Below are 15,542 nucleotides of genomic sequence, written 5' to 3'. Positions count from 1 at the left end.
CAATTTATTAGAATAGGTAAAACATTTTATACAATAATTTACGAAAAACAACAAAAATTATATTAGTATTTATATGTTAGTGTTGTTAATAAATTACATAATACATTTAAATAACAAATACAATTTTCTTATTTCGAGCATATCAGGAAGTAGAATTTGTATTTTCAGGGTAGCTACTCTCCACAAAAATTTTAATTCCTTGAAATTTTTAGAGAAAAATTTGGTAAGTTTTACAAACTTTCACACTTTAAATTAGCTTATTTTTAATAATGATTTAAACATTTACTTGCTATTACAGGAATTCTTCCCAAAATTAAAATTGTAAATTTTTTTTCCTCTATAATTATTCAAGCTTCACGATATTAAACAAATATATGTATATTTACAAAATTTAAAACTAATTTATAAAAATCTCTAGATATGAATTATTCAAAATTGTTAATACTCTTAATTTTTAAAGAAATTTAATTTAAATAAGGAAAACACTTTGTTAATAGAAAATTGAAATGAGTAAATTAGGAACTAGAAGAATTCATTAATATAGCATAGATAACAAGAAAAATAAATGATAGCAAAGTGAAACCTGTTAAGTTAAGCATCTTTGTAAGTTTGCCTATATTATGAATGATTTAAATTTTTCCCATATTATAAAAGGTGGCAAAATCTTTCTAACCTGACCATCAGTCTATCATGAAAGTTGACCATTGAAATCCAAGTCAAATTTGTCTAGGAGTGTTATTCTAACACTTCGATAAGTTGAGCAGAAAAAGCTGTTTCATTTTTTCATGAGAATTATTAGAATATAGGTTTGTAAGTATATCAAAATGAAATGTTAAAATGTTAAAATGCATATTGTAAGTTTTCTAATCGAATATATGTTCACATGCAGTGATATTTTAAGAAATTATTTATAGTAAATAGCCAGTATGCATCACTAACAGAGAACCCTTTTACATATTTTTTTTTAACTAATGAGTTTACTAAAATAGTAATTCAAATGTGGTAATTAATCTATTTTAAATAAAATATTTTCTGAAAACAATTTTAAAGTGATGTTAATTTGTTTTATATATATATTAATTATTTAGAATTATAATATGAAATATATGACAACTTATAAAGAAGGATGAGTAATTTTTTTCTATCACACACTGCTTCTCAACCCGATTAACCTGAAAGACTGGTAAAATATTTTAGTGACATGGCTTTACACATGTAAATTGTGGAGCTTAAAAAAAAAAAAATTTTAAACCAATTTGTTTCTGATCAATAATCATTCACATGCTCTAAGCAATGAAAAATATTTTAAGCCTAAACCAATTTATATAAATCTGCAGAGAAGTGATTGAGAAACAATGATATATATCAAATGATATAAAAAAATTACTCATATTTTATTTATTACTCAATTGATGCATTTTTCAAAACTAGACTGCAAAAGTAATGAAGAATGACTGATCAACTTTCACAGATTTCACCAAACCAATGGAATAAGTTTCTTTATAAGATATGATCGATTATATACATAAAAAGAGCTTTAATGTCTAGTATTGGATTAAAATACACTTATAAAATTATGTCTAGTCATTACACTGTTAGTACTCTAAGAATTTCTAGAGTTGAATATGAATTCCCCTAAAAATTCCAGATTCAAAGAGAGAGTGCCTACCCTGATTTTAAAACATGAAAATCCTGATACAATTACTGACTAGAGAGGCATTTGTTTTAAAAATTCATTTAATTTTTTATTTGAAAATTGGGAATCACATTCCTTTTCAAATTTGAAGTAAAAGAATATGAATTTAAATAATTTTGTAAAATTTACGTAATATTTATGAGGATACAACAGACTCCATTTAACTGAACTGAATGGCTGTAATTTATGAAAGAAACAATGAAACCCTAATAATAAAAACATTGCATAGGTTGTAATTGATACAGTAAACTAAGCAGGATAATTATTTTGCACGCCAAAATTATTTACAATGAACACTTAAAGCATTCAACTTTAATATGCATTTTTAAAATTTATAAGAATCCATATAAGTAATAATTAATAAATAAAAAATGCAAAATTTTTTTAAGTATGCCACCATACAAGTTTTTTTTTCTTTTTTTTTTAAAAAAATAAATAAATACTTAAGTAAAAGGAAAAGTTAAATTAGTAATCTAATAAAGATCCTATGCTTTTTTATCTCCTAAGTTTTGGTGCATAGATAACATTACAATAAATGAGACTCCTTTATGAGACTAAATACATGCAAAACAAAAAAATATATATATATACACTCACTCATTTAGCAAGATTTAACATATTTTACTATTGTAATCATTCGATCAATATGCCCTGTCTTTCTTTTTTTCTCCACCTACTTTAAAGGACTATTTAATCTCAATTTTTTTTTCCTTTTTACAATTGTTTTTAAAATCATTTGAGTTGACTGCTAATTTTTCATTTTAACCACTGAAATCAGACATTCAGTTAAATGGAGGCCAGTTAAAAGGGTGTCTAAACTTAAAATTCATTCATAAAGATACATCAAATTTCATAATTATATCAATATTTTTTTTTAAAAAAAAAAATCAAGACTTGTGCTCCACTATATGTTCCAGTTGCTCTAACATCTTTTTAATATGTTTTCTAAAATTGGGTTAAGGTAAGCAAATGAGAAAAAAAAGAATTGTTACACCATAAACAATGAAAACACACAAATACAAGATTAAATTAAATTTTTCTAATTTATTGAGTAAATAATGGTGAAAACATTACTTAAAGATATTCAGAAAATAAATGAAATAAAGCAACATATTTATAAAGTATTAATAGATGAAATAAATAATTTTATTATAACTGTTTATGAATTATTATGTATCAGAATATAAAATAAGTTTTCAAACAACACATTTTTTGCTCACCATATAAAGTAGTGAATTTTCAAATGTATTTGAATTATTTTGACAGGATTTCCACTCAAATCTGGTAAAAAAATCCCTGTACATATTTTAAACAATATATTAAAAGGAAACAACAATTACAGTGCTCTTGTGTGAGCTATACTGTGATAACCATATTTATTAGCTTTAATTGCTGGAAAAACAGATGAACATACTTAAAATAATGATATAGTAAATGAAATAGTTTAGTATAGATGAAATATCATGGTTAAATATGTCATAGATTACATTTTGAGTGATCACCTTTTTTTTAAAGACAAAGATAAGAAACAGAATTCCCTGTATTTTCCCAGTTAGTAAAGAAAAAATCAAAATTCTCTGCATTTCCCCAATTATTTTAGGTTATTTTTAAACTCCCAGTATTTTCCAGGTTCTCCCTGTGGAGTGGCAACCCTGTTTGAATAAAAAAGTAAATAAACAAACATTGAAGGATACTTTTTTTAATCAAAAGTAAATTGATCAACAGTCAATGACTATTAATTTTAATTTCACTGAGTCTCTCATCTACTCTAACCTATTTTAAGAATTTAAAAATATTAAGCTGCACAGTTCAGCGATGGCTGATGTTCCATTTTAGAAAGTACTGACAACTGCAACCATATTCTAAAGGTGCAGTTTTGACTGGTGAAGCAATCATTCATGGGTAGTACATGGAATTGTGTTCATTAAAATTTTCAGAAAGCCTAATTCAGGTGAACTGTGAATCCATGGGTGTCACTATTCAGGACTGAAACCAGGTTTGAGAAAAAATTAAGAGACTAAATTTCATCAATTAATATTTCTTTTCCCTTTGTTTTTTAAATTAAAATGATCTTTTTTCCTTAAAAAGGTTGATTTTATACAAACATTTTCTATTTATTTTTCTAGTTAATTTTATACAAATATTACATTTTTACAAAAACATTATTTTTCAAAATTATTGTGAAGTGATTAAGTAATGATGTTGCACTGCAATGAAAGGATGGGATTGATTGAATTTCAGCGTCTACTTGTTTAAACAAAATTTGTACTATTGTTTGTTGCATTGAGTTTTCATTTTCCCCTAACATTTTGATATGCTGATTTGAAGTGATTTTTGAAACTATTGCGAAATGATTATTTTTTTTATTGAATTATATTTATAGAGATCAGACAAGAAATAAATAATGATGAAGCAAAAAAATAAAAAATAAAGTAGTCACATGAATAGCTTCATGAAAAAATTAGTGGTTTATTATCCAGTGATTGGAACAAAAAGATCTACAAAATTAACTATTATTTTTATCTTGTTTGCTGTGAAAGAATAAATTAACAACATGATCAAATTGTTGATTTAATGTATGTGACATTATTATCGAACAATAAATTTTTTGAGTTAGTGAGCTAAAAGTTTCTGAAAATTCTGGTAAACAAAGCTAGATCGTGTTAATTGATCAAAAAATATGTCCAGTCTTGAAATAACCATGACTGTGAGAAAGAATGTCAACTTATTGGTTCAGAAATGGAAATGGTTTGAGCAATATCCAAAAACAGATAAATTTTACTTGCAATAGCCAAATTTTAAAATTAAACATTGGTCTTTATAAATTAATTCCCAGATTTTGTATAAGAAAATAAATAAATAAAAAGAGAAATAAGTTATCAAATACACAAATAAGTAATTGAAATTGTCTTTAAATATAAATAAATATTTTTTTTATAATTTTCCATGCAAATAATAAATAAATATTATAATAAATATTTATATTACATTATAAAATAAATATTTCCTCTATTTTCCAAAAGACACAAGGAAAATAGAGTAGATTTTAAGAAATAATAGAAAATGTATGCAGATTGTTATCCAATGTATATGTAGACTATTCTCACATTCAGAATCTTCTTAATGATTTTTAAAACAACATGCAATATATATACATATATTTTTTTTATTTCAATTTGAGACAACATTAAATGGACTTCAATTAAAAATGTTTAAATTTATTCATTACATTCCTCAGGTCATAATTTAATATATTAAAAATTTTTAAACTTTTTTTAAATGAAAATTAATGATTAGGAACTCATTCAAAAATTTTAAGTTAGCAATAGAAATAATTTGAAAATTCTGGAGTCAAAATAAAAACTGATTAATATAAAACTATAAAAAAAATATTTTAATTTAATTTTTTACAGGATTGCTTTTTTAAACTGTCAAGTAAGAAAGAAATAAGCTGAAAGAAAAAAAATTATGACGCTTTATGAAGTTTCCTAATTTTAAGAATTTATTTCTAAAACACTTATAAGACAGTGGAATTCTTGATTAAACTAGAGCAGGGGTCTGTTTAGGTTTTTTAAAGAGGTAGGGTGACCTGGGGCAATTCACGATCACTCTATTTCTGTGGTAAATAATGATCACTTAAGTTTTATTTGAAAAAAATTATTTTTTTTAAAATTTGAGACATGGAAAGAATGCTTGTAAACTTTACTCAAGTATAACTACATTTACTTAATAATAGTTTTTTGTTTAATCTAACAAAATAAGTATATTTAAAACTGCTTTCTGTATTTTCCTTTTCAAAGATAAGTTTCAAAATGTGTACATTTCTGCAAAGATCCCCCTCCTTCTCTTAATAATAAATATTTTGAGTTACTTTCTTTTTCTTTGATATGAAAATAGTGTAATCTTTTGTTTAATTGTTTCACATTTACTGTAAACATTATAATTGATTATGGGAAACTATATCAAATGTTGCCCTCTACAGATGGGGTAATTATTGATCACTGGGGTAATTCCTAATCATTGTCATTTCTTTTTATAAATAGTATTAAATATAGCTAATAAATAGCTGATTGTCTTTTCTTAAATAACAGTTCATATTTATTAAGTGGAACAACTATAAAATATATTTTAACTGTAATCACAAAATTTGTTTTTAACTGTATACAAGACAAATGTGTTCTGATTTGCACCATTTCTGGTTTGTCTTACCTTGCTTCTATCTTAATTTTATGTGTGTACATTGTTAGAATAATTTTTAAGTTTATAAATTAGCCGAATATAAATATGGTGAGAAATTATAAGCCTAAAAAGGAAACTAAGCCTCTAGAAAGCAAAATTAGTGAATTTTTTTTAATGATTGAAAATGAAAATTTCAGTGTGAGAGCTGTTGACATACCTTACTTAACTTTACACTCTCACTTAATGAAGTTACAAAATCCAGCAAAAGAAACCCGTGTGTGAACTCTTTCTTATGTTTCAGCAGAACATGAGAATTAGTTGGCTACTTGCCTAAAATGTATGACATGATGCAAAGATTTTTGGAAAATTTAAAGTGTTAATCTATTCTCTTGCTTTTTAAATAAATCGTTTTATTAGATCCTTAAACATATCTTTTTGATTTATTTGTTTGATCTTGATGCCTTATTTGTTTATTACCATTGTATAATTATTTTTAAACAGCTCCTTTACTATAAAAACTGGTGATCAGTAATTACCCCAGAAGTGATCAAGAGAAGGGGTAATTCCTGATCACTAAAAATTTAAAATTTTTTAAATTCTAATTAGATTTTCAAACAAAAGAAGATAACATAGGACTCATCTCATATAGCCTCAAACTTCCAGTAATTATTAAAATTCTATCTTGAATAGTTTTTTCACAAAATACATGTTTGCATTTTTTGATCAGGAATTACCCCAGGTCACCCTACCTATTATGTGAAAATTTAGACATAATTTGTGAAAACTAAAAATTATATTAAAAAATCAACACAAAAATATGGTAAAATAAGAAAATATTTTAAAAAATTGTCTCCACAAATAAAAATCATTTATGACTGGTAAATTTCTATATATATATTTGTCCCATATGTTCTAAAACAATTTTGCTATAGTAAAAGTTTGGGCTTAAAATTGCATCCAAATTTAGAAATCCATAAAAATCATTGTTCGTAGTCAAGTTTCAACTTGAATTTAATAAAAACATACTTTTAACAGTACTAGCACTAAAAGTTATCCTCATTATGAGAACATTTTAGACTAGGTCATGCAAAAAAGAATTTCGCAGAGAAAAAAGTTTAAAAATAATTTTAAAAAATAAAGGTCTATTGGAATAAAATTAGAATAATGTTTAAAATAATAATTCAAATTTCAACTTCCTGTAAACTTTACAGAGGGACAGCCTCGTCATTTCATTTTAAGAAACTCTGCGGAAAAAAAAGCTAGCTATAATATGGCGTAAAAGACCGGTTATGCTTACCACACCGCACTATCTGACCAAACACATGCTACATATTAGTAGAGCTCTTTTTCCTCAGAAAAGCATTCATAATAGCGATCAGCGGGAGGGTTCCATTTCAAATCGAAATGCGTAATTAACCCGGGGTTTATCGTTTTTACAGGAATACAACAACAAATTTTAAGAGGTCAGGTAGGAGAATCTTAGAACTTGCTTTTTTAAAAGTATTCCGTGAAACTACCATTTTTCCTTAAGTTGAATTTGTTAAGGTACCGTAATACGGTAGTAAATTTGCCCTAGTAAAACCCTGTAGAGACTGTTAAAATTCAACAGTTTCCAAAAGAAGTGGTAGCTATGCAATTAATAAAACAAATAATAAATTGTAACATAAACTTCATAAATAAGGATACACTTCAGCAGAAACTTTATACAAGGGTTGCATTGAATTGCTCAACTCTTCACACTTAGCCATTAGTTGATAAACGGACTGAAATTTAAAAGCCAGTCATTAAATTTGAAATTTAAAAACAAATAAACAGTTTTTTTTAAAGGCAAAAATTACCTTTATGTTGGCATCCACGGCATCACAAGTTTTACAAACAGAACTTTCATAGGTTTCCATACAAGCTAATGTCAGAGAGGAAAACTAGAAGGAAAAAAAAGCATCAATTTTACTTGCTAACGAAACTATAAACTCGATATAATGCAAAAATAAAAATAGTTGTAGACAGTTTACACTTCTTAAAACATGAATTGCAGAAATTATTTTTTTGAACAATTCAGATCTTAACACAGGCAAAATCTATCATTGAAAAAATTCGGCCCAATCTAACATGTCTAAGGTAAAATTAAATTAACACATAAGGTAGATAAAAATTATAAACAAAATTTGTTATTTAAATGAACATTTCTTATACACTTTTAAATGAATGGAATGATGAAATAGAATAATTGAGATTTAAAAAGTGAAATTTGTCCCTTTACAGCATCGAAGAAAAAAACTAGTATTTTCAGAAATAAAAAATTTGTATTTTATTTTTTTTTTGTCTTTTTTTCAATTCTTAAATTAACTAAAGAGAATTATTTAAATATTTTTAAAATATAGCTTATATATCTGTAGATTGGCCAAACAATTTTTCTGTTTTTCCTTGCTAGTAATTTTTTTTCCTTTTTTTTTTTTACAAATCTGAGAGGAAAAATACTACTAGGCTGTCAAGTAGAATAAATATAAAATATTAGTTAGTGAATATTTTTGTTTAAAATTGAGTTGTTATAAAGCGCATTTTACACTGACTAAAGTGTTTGATCACAAGGAAAAAAGGCCTCAAAGTATGATTTTTCTTAATAGTGTAAAAAATAACTCTACATGTTAATTAATGAAAACCTAAAACTTTTATAGAATACCTAAAGATTTTAAAACAACTCCAGGTATTTTTAGACACTGTATTTATTATGAGAATCATTGGTACTTGTGTAATACTCTGTCGACCATTTTCGGCAAAACCAAAAAAAACAGCGCCACACAACCCATTTTTGCATCATAAAAGGAAAACTATATAACAAAGATACAGTTATTCTTTTGAGGTTTTTCATAGTACAGTACAGAACCCATTATCTGTAAATCAGAAAACCGGAACGAAATTCGATAAATTTTCCAGCAATTTTTAAAAAAAAAAATTTTTTTTCCTCATAAGATTTTAGGAATTTTCTTTCTTTTTTGAAAGATGTTTACCTTACCATCATTTCAGAAATAATCATTAGTGTATTACCTCATCGTTTTTTCTTATTTTTAAGATTATCTCCAAAAAAAAATTTTTTTTAGTTGGGTTTAACACTAAAAAAACGGCTTTTTGTAGCGATTCAGAAAACCGGAAAAATCAGTTATCCGGAATAGCGATAGTCCCGATCGTTCCGGATAATCGGTTCTCTACTGTAGCTTTTTTTTGCTATTTTTGAAACATAGTGAATTCTAGGAATGAAAAAAAAATCAGTTTCTTTTGCTGGTTTTCAGTTTATTATTTTACAGAATGTCAAAGCAATGAGTGAAATTATTATTTCATATTCTGCTATGCATAAACTGTAATTCTAAACAAATGTTGAAATTTTATTTATTTATTTATTTTTAGATAACTTGTCACTATTCATTGTTGCTCGCCCACCTACGTTTGTAAAGTCTGCACCTGAAAAAATGTGGTGAACTTACACTTTGTAACGTTTCACTCAGATTCTCTAGCATTGTATCAATGACAGTTGCAACTTTTTTTGCTTGTGCTTCGAGATCTGATATCACATGGGGGTCAACAATATGAAATTGCGGTTGCAGCGCTTGCCTGTAGAGGCTTGGAGTAGAAGAACGAGAGCCAGGAAATGAGGAGGTATCTATTGGAAAACAATTTATAAATTACATTTGTAATTAATAACAATATTAAACCTAAGAAAATTGTTGCAATAAAAATGGGTAAAACTTTTTTAAAGAAAATATAAAATAAATTTAACAGGTTAATCAATTGCAAATATTTTTAGAACTAAATAAACAATACAAGTTAACCTTTTTACTGGAAAGTGTTCTTTATTACTTTCAAAAACATTTAATAAATTCTACTTAATAAAAAAAAAATAATGAATACAACTTTTCAAAATTATTTCAGAAAAATGTAGGAATACTACATTTCAAATAATTTCAAAACTTCCTAAACATGGAAAAAAATTTCGGATAGAACAGATTTATCACAACAAATTTGAACATTTTTGCAATTAAATATGCCACGTTAGCAATCATTTTCATAAAAAGGTTATATTTTTAACGTAAAAACTACCTTAAACTTTGTGAATAATTAATAATTGTAACATACAAAGATTTAAAGTTATGTAAGCACATTTTTCAAAAAATATAAAATCATAAGATATGCAAATTTTGTAAAGTAATGAAATAGGTAAAATAATTTTTACAGTAAAAGCGAAATATAAATATTTCTCATTGTTATTTAAAGGTAAAAAAAAAAAGTAATCCAAGTTGTAGGAATTATCAACAAAATCACTTACAAAAATATAATTTTAAGATATTTATAAAATTGAAAAACATCGCATTAAATCACATTTAATTAAATACTTTAATACAAAATTTTCAATATTAAAAGTTGCAATCACTTTCTTTTAAAATATCTAAAAAAGGATTGATTGTGAACGATTTCAAACTATACATGCTATGGATCAGGTACAATTTGGGTAAAAGATTTTGAGACTGAATGAGATTCCGGCTCAAAACCATCATAAATGTTCAAACCACCATACAATGTTAAGATAAAAAATTCTAAATTATTAGAATCGCTTATCACAGATTATAGAAAGAGTTTTCAGTACATTTAAAAACATCTTGCAGCTATGAAAAAAAAATGTGATTAGAAATAAGACTAAATTATAGATATTTAAATAATTAAATGATTTTTATGATGAAACAGCCTGCTACCTAGTGGTTTAAAATAAAAATCAGAACAACATTTAGCAAAAAAAGTTAAAACATCTATTGGTACAGTACACACGTAAACTATTTTTAAGAAGGATCAAAGAAGAGCAACAAAAAAAAAACCTTGTTATTTACTACTTTGTCCACAACTATAAAAGTTAAGGGGAACTACTTAATGTTTACAAATAAAAAATTAATATCGAAACAAGTAGATCACAAATCAGCGCATCATTACATACAATAAGAATTTTCCGAACCAGAATTTCCTTACCCTCGAAAATAGGTTCATAAATATAAAAATAGATCAAAATAAGTTTAAAAGAAAATTGATAATTACAGATATTTTTAGATAACTATAAATTATTTCAAAACTAAAGTGTATATTATTTACATATTAATGAACAAATGAATATAAAAATTCTAATAAAGAGCTTAGTGAAAGTACTAATTAAGTGACACTTTAGTGAATTTGAGTAAATGAGAGTTAAAATTTATACATTCCTCCTTTTTTATTCAATCTTTATGTGTTTAGTAGATTCGTAAAGGCATAACTCAAAACATTTTTGAGGCTTTTTTTATTTAATTCTACCTCTTTTATAAAGGAAGATTTTAATGATTTATGTGTGCAGAAGAATTTGGTTGTTTTCATGGGCGATTTTTAATAATTTTCATCAAATATAATTTTGTTTGAGAAGATAAAATACATATACATACATTTAGGCTTATATTCATGGAATGAAATTTTAACAACCTTAATTTGAAACAAACTGGTATAAAATTTCCTCTAGCCTTGTTAGTGCAAAACATATCACAAATGATTTAGAGGCAGCATGAGCTCAACTTCTACGGAGTAGATGCTTCACCGTATGTATCGCTTTAATTGGCGAGAATTGGGTAATTTTTTATTTTAAAAAAAGTATTATTTTAAATAGATTGTGATCAAAATGTTATGTCATTTTGCTACAGTTAAAGGTATTTCTGAAATTAAATACAAGTATTTTTATTAGTTTTAATACAAAAAATATCTAGGTATATTTGTTGAAATGCAAGTTACTTTCAATTTCTCATGAAAAAGAATGCAGTTTCAAGTAAAAAAGAAGACATCTGTTTAAAAAAGAAAGTCACCTTTATCTTCAGCATTTATGCAAAATGGAGGCAAGAACTATAAAATCTTTCACGGTTAGCCCGATGACAATGGAGCTCCGATATGTTTCTACCAAAATATAATTTGCATTAGCACAGCAATCCCCAATAACAGGGAGCAAAATAAAGTTTGCATACCTATCTCTATGTTTTGTTCATATGTAGACTTCATTTATCCCCTCCGACACATGCCGAGTTTTATGAAATAGTTGCCATTAGTTTTGTCAAATATATAAGTACGCCTATCATTTTGGATTTAACACTTAATATTTAAACAATTAAAATTAAAAAAAAATTTTACTGTACAGTTGTACAATTTTATATTGTACAGTTGATGGCCTAAAATCTCATTCACTTATTTTGCTTATACAAAGTGTGTTTCAAGGGTGAGAAATTTTTTCGACTTTTCCCTCACATTAAGTTACAGCATACTCTCTTGCAGTGCACTTTCCAATTTTATTGCAACATTTATGGTTTACAGCATTAACACATTGCAACATGTATGGTTTATGAAAATTTTTTTCAAGCTCACCTTATTATTGGATTTATCAACATCACAAAATTATTATACCAACAAAAATATTTTTATGTCAACCAAGAGTTGGTAATAGGTCACTAATGATCCGAAAACAGCGCATGCAAAACGTATAAAAAATAACAGTTGAAAATAAAATGCCTAAAAGCAACGATTAAAAAGGAAACACATAAAAATCACAATAGGAAAATTAAGCATTTTATTTATTTATTTTTTTAAGATTTTTTTTACCGCTCATTTCCAACCATAAAATTAGAAATGAGTAGAAAAAATAAAATGTGCAAGCTATAGAATTCACATAACTCTCACTGTTAGCATCTAATTAATTTTTGCCAAGCTGAATTGCTAATGACGTTTATCAGAATTCTGATTCTACTCCCACGCATTTGAATGATCCCTGACCTGAGTGTCAGAGGATGAGAGACATAGAGAGTGTCGTTCTCTTACACAGGGTATCTGCTAAATTTTATATTTTCAAATCCATGACTAATTTCAAGAATTTTTCATGACTTAACGAAGTTACCATTTTCTTCGACAAAAACACAACAATAAATTTTAAAAAAGCTTTATAATAACATTAATTGAAATGATAACCAAAACTGCTATACTCTGCATCTTCATATTTAAAAAATTGGGAGAAAAAAGCGGATTTCTGCTTTTTCGCGGAAGTCTTTCATCCGTGCATAAACCCTAGGAGAGAGATATAACATTAGCACTTTCACCTTCAAGCTTAACCTTAAAACACTTACCCGTGACACGTGAAACAGGACTACTCATTTTGATCTTCTCTTGCAAATCCTCAGCAACAAAAGTGACCAGGTCACCGTCAACAGTCAGTGTACCCTGCAATTCAGAAAGGCCGCTTGTGTCACTCCCACTACGGGCATGACCCATGGAATGTAAGGCATACTCCTCTGAGCTAAGTGAAGGGGAGACCTCGGCGCTAGTGCGACACTCTGACGTCTGCTGGCTTTTGTGCATTTGTTGAACGCCTTCTTCTCTACTTGTACCAACATACTCATTATGACTTAACGGATTTTGAGTCAAAACTAAACTATCCGGCCTCCTTTTCTCCTTAACAGTGTCCTCTGTCAATTTATTCTCATCCATTTTTAAATCCTCCTTACTACTAGGGGAATCACTATTCTTGTTTGAGCTGAGCAACTCCCGATCCAAAGAAATCTCTCCGTAGGAGCCGGACATGACATCTTCATCAATATCCTCACGCTCAGAATCCTCTCTTATAATTTTATCCTCACATTCCGAGGCAGCATCATGCTCGATGGAGTCGGACATTTGCTGAAAAGCCGAGTCAAAGCCGTATTGTTTTATTTTCTCAAGATGCTCATCAGCTGTTTCAGATTCTGGGCTTTTGCTGCTCTTTCTACAATTACGCAATTCTTGATCTAGAGTGATTTCACCATAAGACATAGTCATACTGTTTTGTCCTGTACCACCCTCCTTCCCTTCATGCAAAGCATCAATTTCTTCATCTTGCTGACTGGAATAAGCTCCCAGACCTTGACGAGTGTTCGAATTTTTCACTAAATGTTCTCCTGGCTGTAACACTGTATTATTATCTAGCGCTGAACACACACTATCTTCATTGTTCATGTTGAATAACAAGGAAGCAATCGCTTCAGTCTAACATCTGGAATATTTCAAGACAGCTTCATGAAGTGAAAATGATATCTTATTCAGTTGTTCGCAGTTATGCCTGGCTGTCCATAAACTCGTGAAAAAAGTTCCAATTTATGTCTCCAAATCATTTAACCTGAAAGAAAAAAAATAATAGAACAATTATCAATGGTCAAGATTTTGTAACGTGAACCAAGTTGTAAAAGTGGTTCAAATCGCGGCCATACATTAGGAGTTGAAAAAATTCAATTGGTTTAAATATCAAACAGAAGATATTTTTATTTTCTCATTTTAAGTAAAAAAATGATTCAGTGCTATATAAAATTGTTTAAAGACAAACTTTTACTTGTGATGGAAAATATTTTTAGTATTGTCCCCACCCCCACTATATTTATTACTGAACTTTTTCATTAAAATTAAAAGTAATAGGTATTAAACACATTTTATGCATTGAATAATTGGAATACACATAAAATAATTACTTGGAGATTAGTAATTACTTTATAAGGTTAGGCAAAACATTACTATTATTTTAAAAAATTCAATTAAAAAAACCTTCTGGCACCTTGGTGATCATATTATCCCTGCTCAAAACACCAACAGACCAGATGAATTTTCCTAATTACATCAATCTTCAAAAAAGCAATGCCAGTATCATTATCAATTGATGTGTGTGTGAAAGATTTTCAGCCAAAACTAGATAAGAACTAATAAAAGAAATAGATGGACTGAAAAAAAAAGGAATTTTAAACTTGATCAGAGTAAGGATCTGACTTTAAAGACCAAAATTATTAAATAAATTATTCATTAAATCATTTAATAAGATGTCTACTTTATTATAATACACAATGCAAAACTTTATGCATTTCTTTTTTAAAGCTACAATGTAGCTCCTCTACAAGATATTTATAGTTTTCTTGTTTTTAGTGTTTTTTCTAGAACTCATATATTTTAAGTTAAAAACTTATTTTTGAAAATTAAAGATAGTTATATTATCTTCAAAATTATAAGCTAAACAAATTGTATTAGATATGATATACGGTAAATCATTTAAATATTTTAAGTTAACATTCAAAAATTTTATAACATATACTTAGTTAGGGGGGATTATCATATCAACGGCAAAAATCCATCAGTTAGAAGCATTTTAGCTGTGCGAAAACTAAAATATTTCATTTTATATGAAACAAAATTTTAAAAAGTTGAAAATCATTTGGCAATTCAAAATCCTTTTTTGCGGATCGACAAAATAATATTAATTTCAATTTTATATTTATGAACCTACAAATAACATTGCTATAAGGTCTCAAATGTTTTTAATAAAATAAATTTCTAACAACTGTATTAGAAAGGCTATTTTTTATACTTAATAAATTCTGAACACTTCGATCTGCTGAAAACACAACTCCATATTTATTTACTTTCGTCTTTATTGCCACCCTCAAACTCGTATATAATGAGTGCTTATTAAAAGATAAGTATTACAAAACCAATGGCTGTTAGATTTATAACAATTTTAAATAATGTTTTTTAACTCAAAAATTTCTATTAATTATAAAATATAATACTTTTTTCTGATTACAATTAAAAATCTTACTTTTCGTATATATTT

General features: G+C 26.9%; 1 protein-coding gene across 4 annotated transcripts; it reads right to left on the bottom strand.

Moving 5' to 3' along the window:
• Window positions 1-2,577: 2,577 nt before the first annotated feature.
• Window positions 2,578-15,427, bottom strand: BORCS6 (BLOC-1 related complex subunit 6). Of its 4 annotated transcripts, none has more exons than XM_087154199.1 (6): window positions 15,297-15,427; window positions 13,042-14,066; window positions 9,355-9,530; window positions 7,714-7,797; window positions 7,562-7,638; window positions 2,578-2,641 (listed from the first exon to the last, which is right to left on the bottom strand). In XM_087154199.1, the coding sequence occupies exons 2-6, from the start codon at window positions 13,904-13,906 to the stop codon at window positions 2,584-2,586; spliced, it is 1,260 nt and encodes a 419-aa protein (XP_087010325.1). In that variant the 5' UTR covers window positions 13,907-14,066; window positions 15,297-15,427; the 3' UTR covers window positions 2,578-2,583. The 4 variants fall into 4 exon arrangements, with proteins under 4 accessions (XP_087010325.1, XP_087010326.1, XP_087010328.1 ...); XM_087154200.1 differs by having other exon boundaries at window positions 15,216-15,355; XM_087154202.1 differs by having other exon boundaries at window positions 14,496-15,325.
• Window positions 15,428-15,542: the final 115 nt, after the last annotated feature.

The sequence above is a fragment of the Parasteatoda tepidariorum genome, chromosome 10 (assembly GCF_982258835.1).
Source record: "Parasteatoda tepidariorum strain Cologne lab strain chromosome 10, Ptep-v5.0, whole genome shotgun sequence".
Taxonomy (NCBI): domain Eukaryota; kingdom Metazoa; phylum Arthropoda; class Arachnida; order Araneae; family Theridiidae; genus Parasteatoda; species Parasteatoda tepidariorum.
The sequence above is the reverse complement of the archived record's forward strand: the minus strand, read 5'-3'. Positions and strand labels throughout refer to the sequence as shown.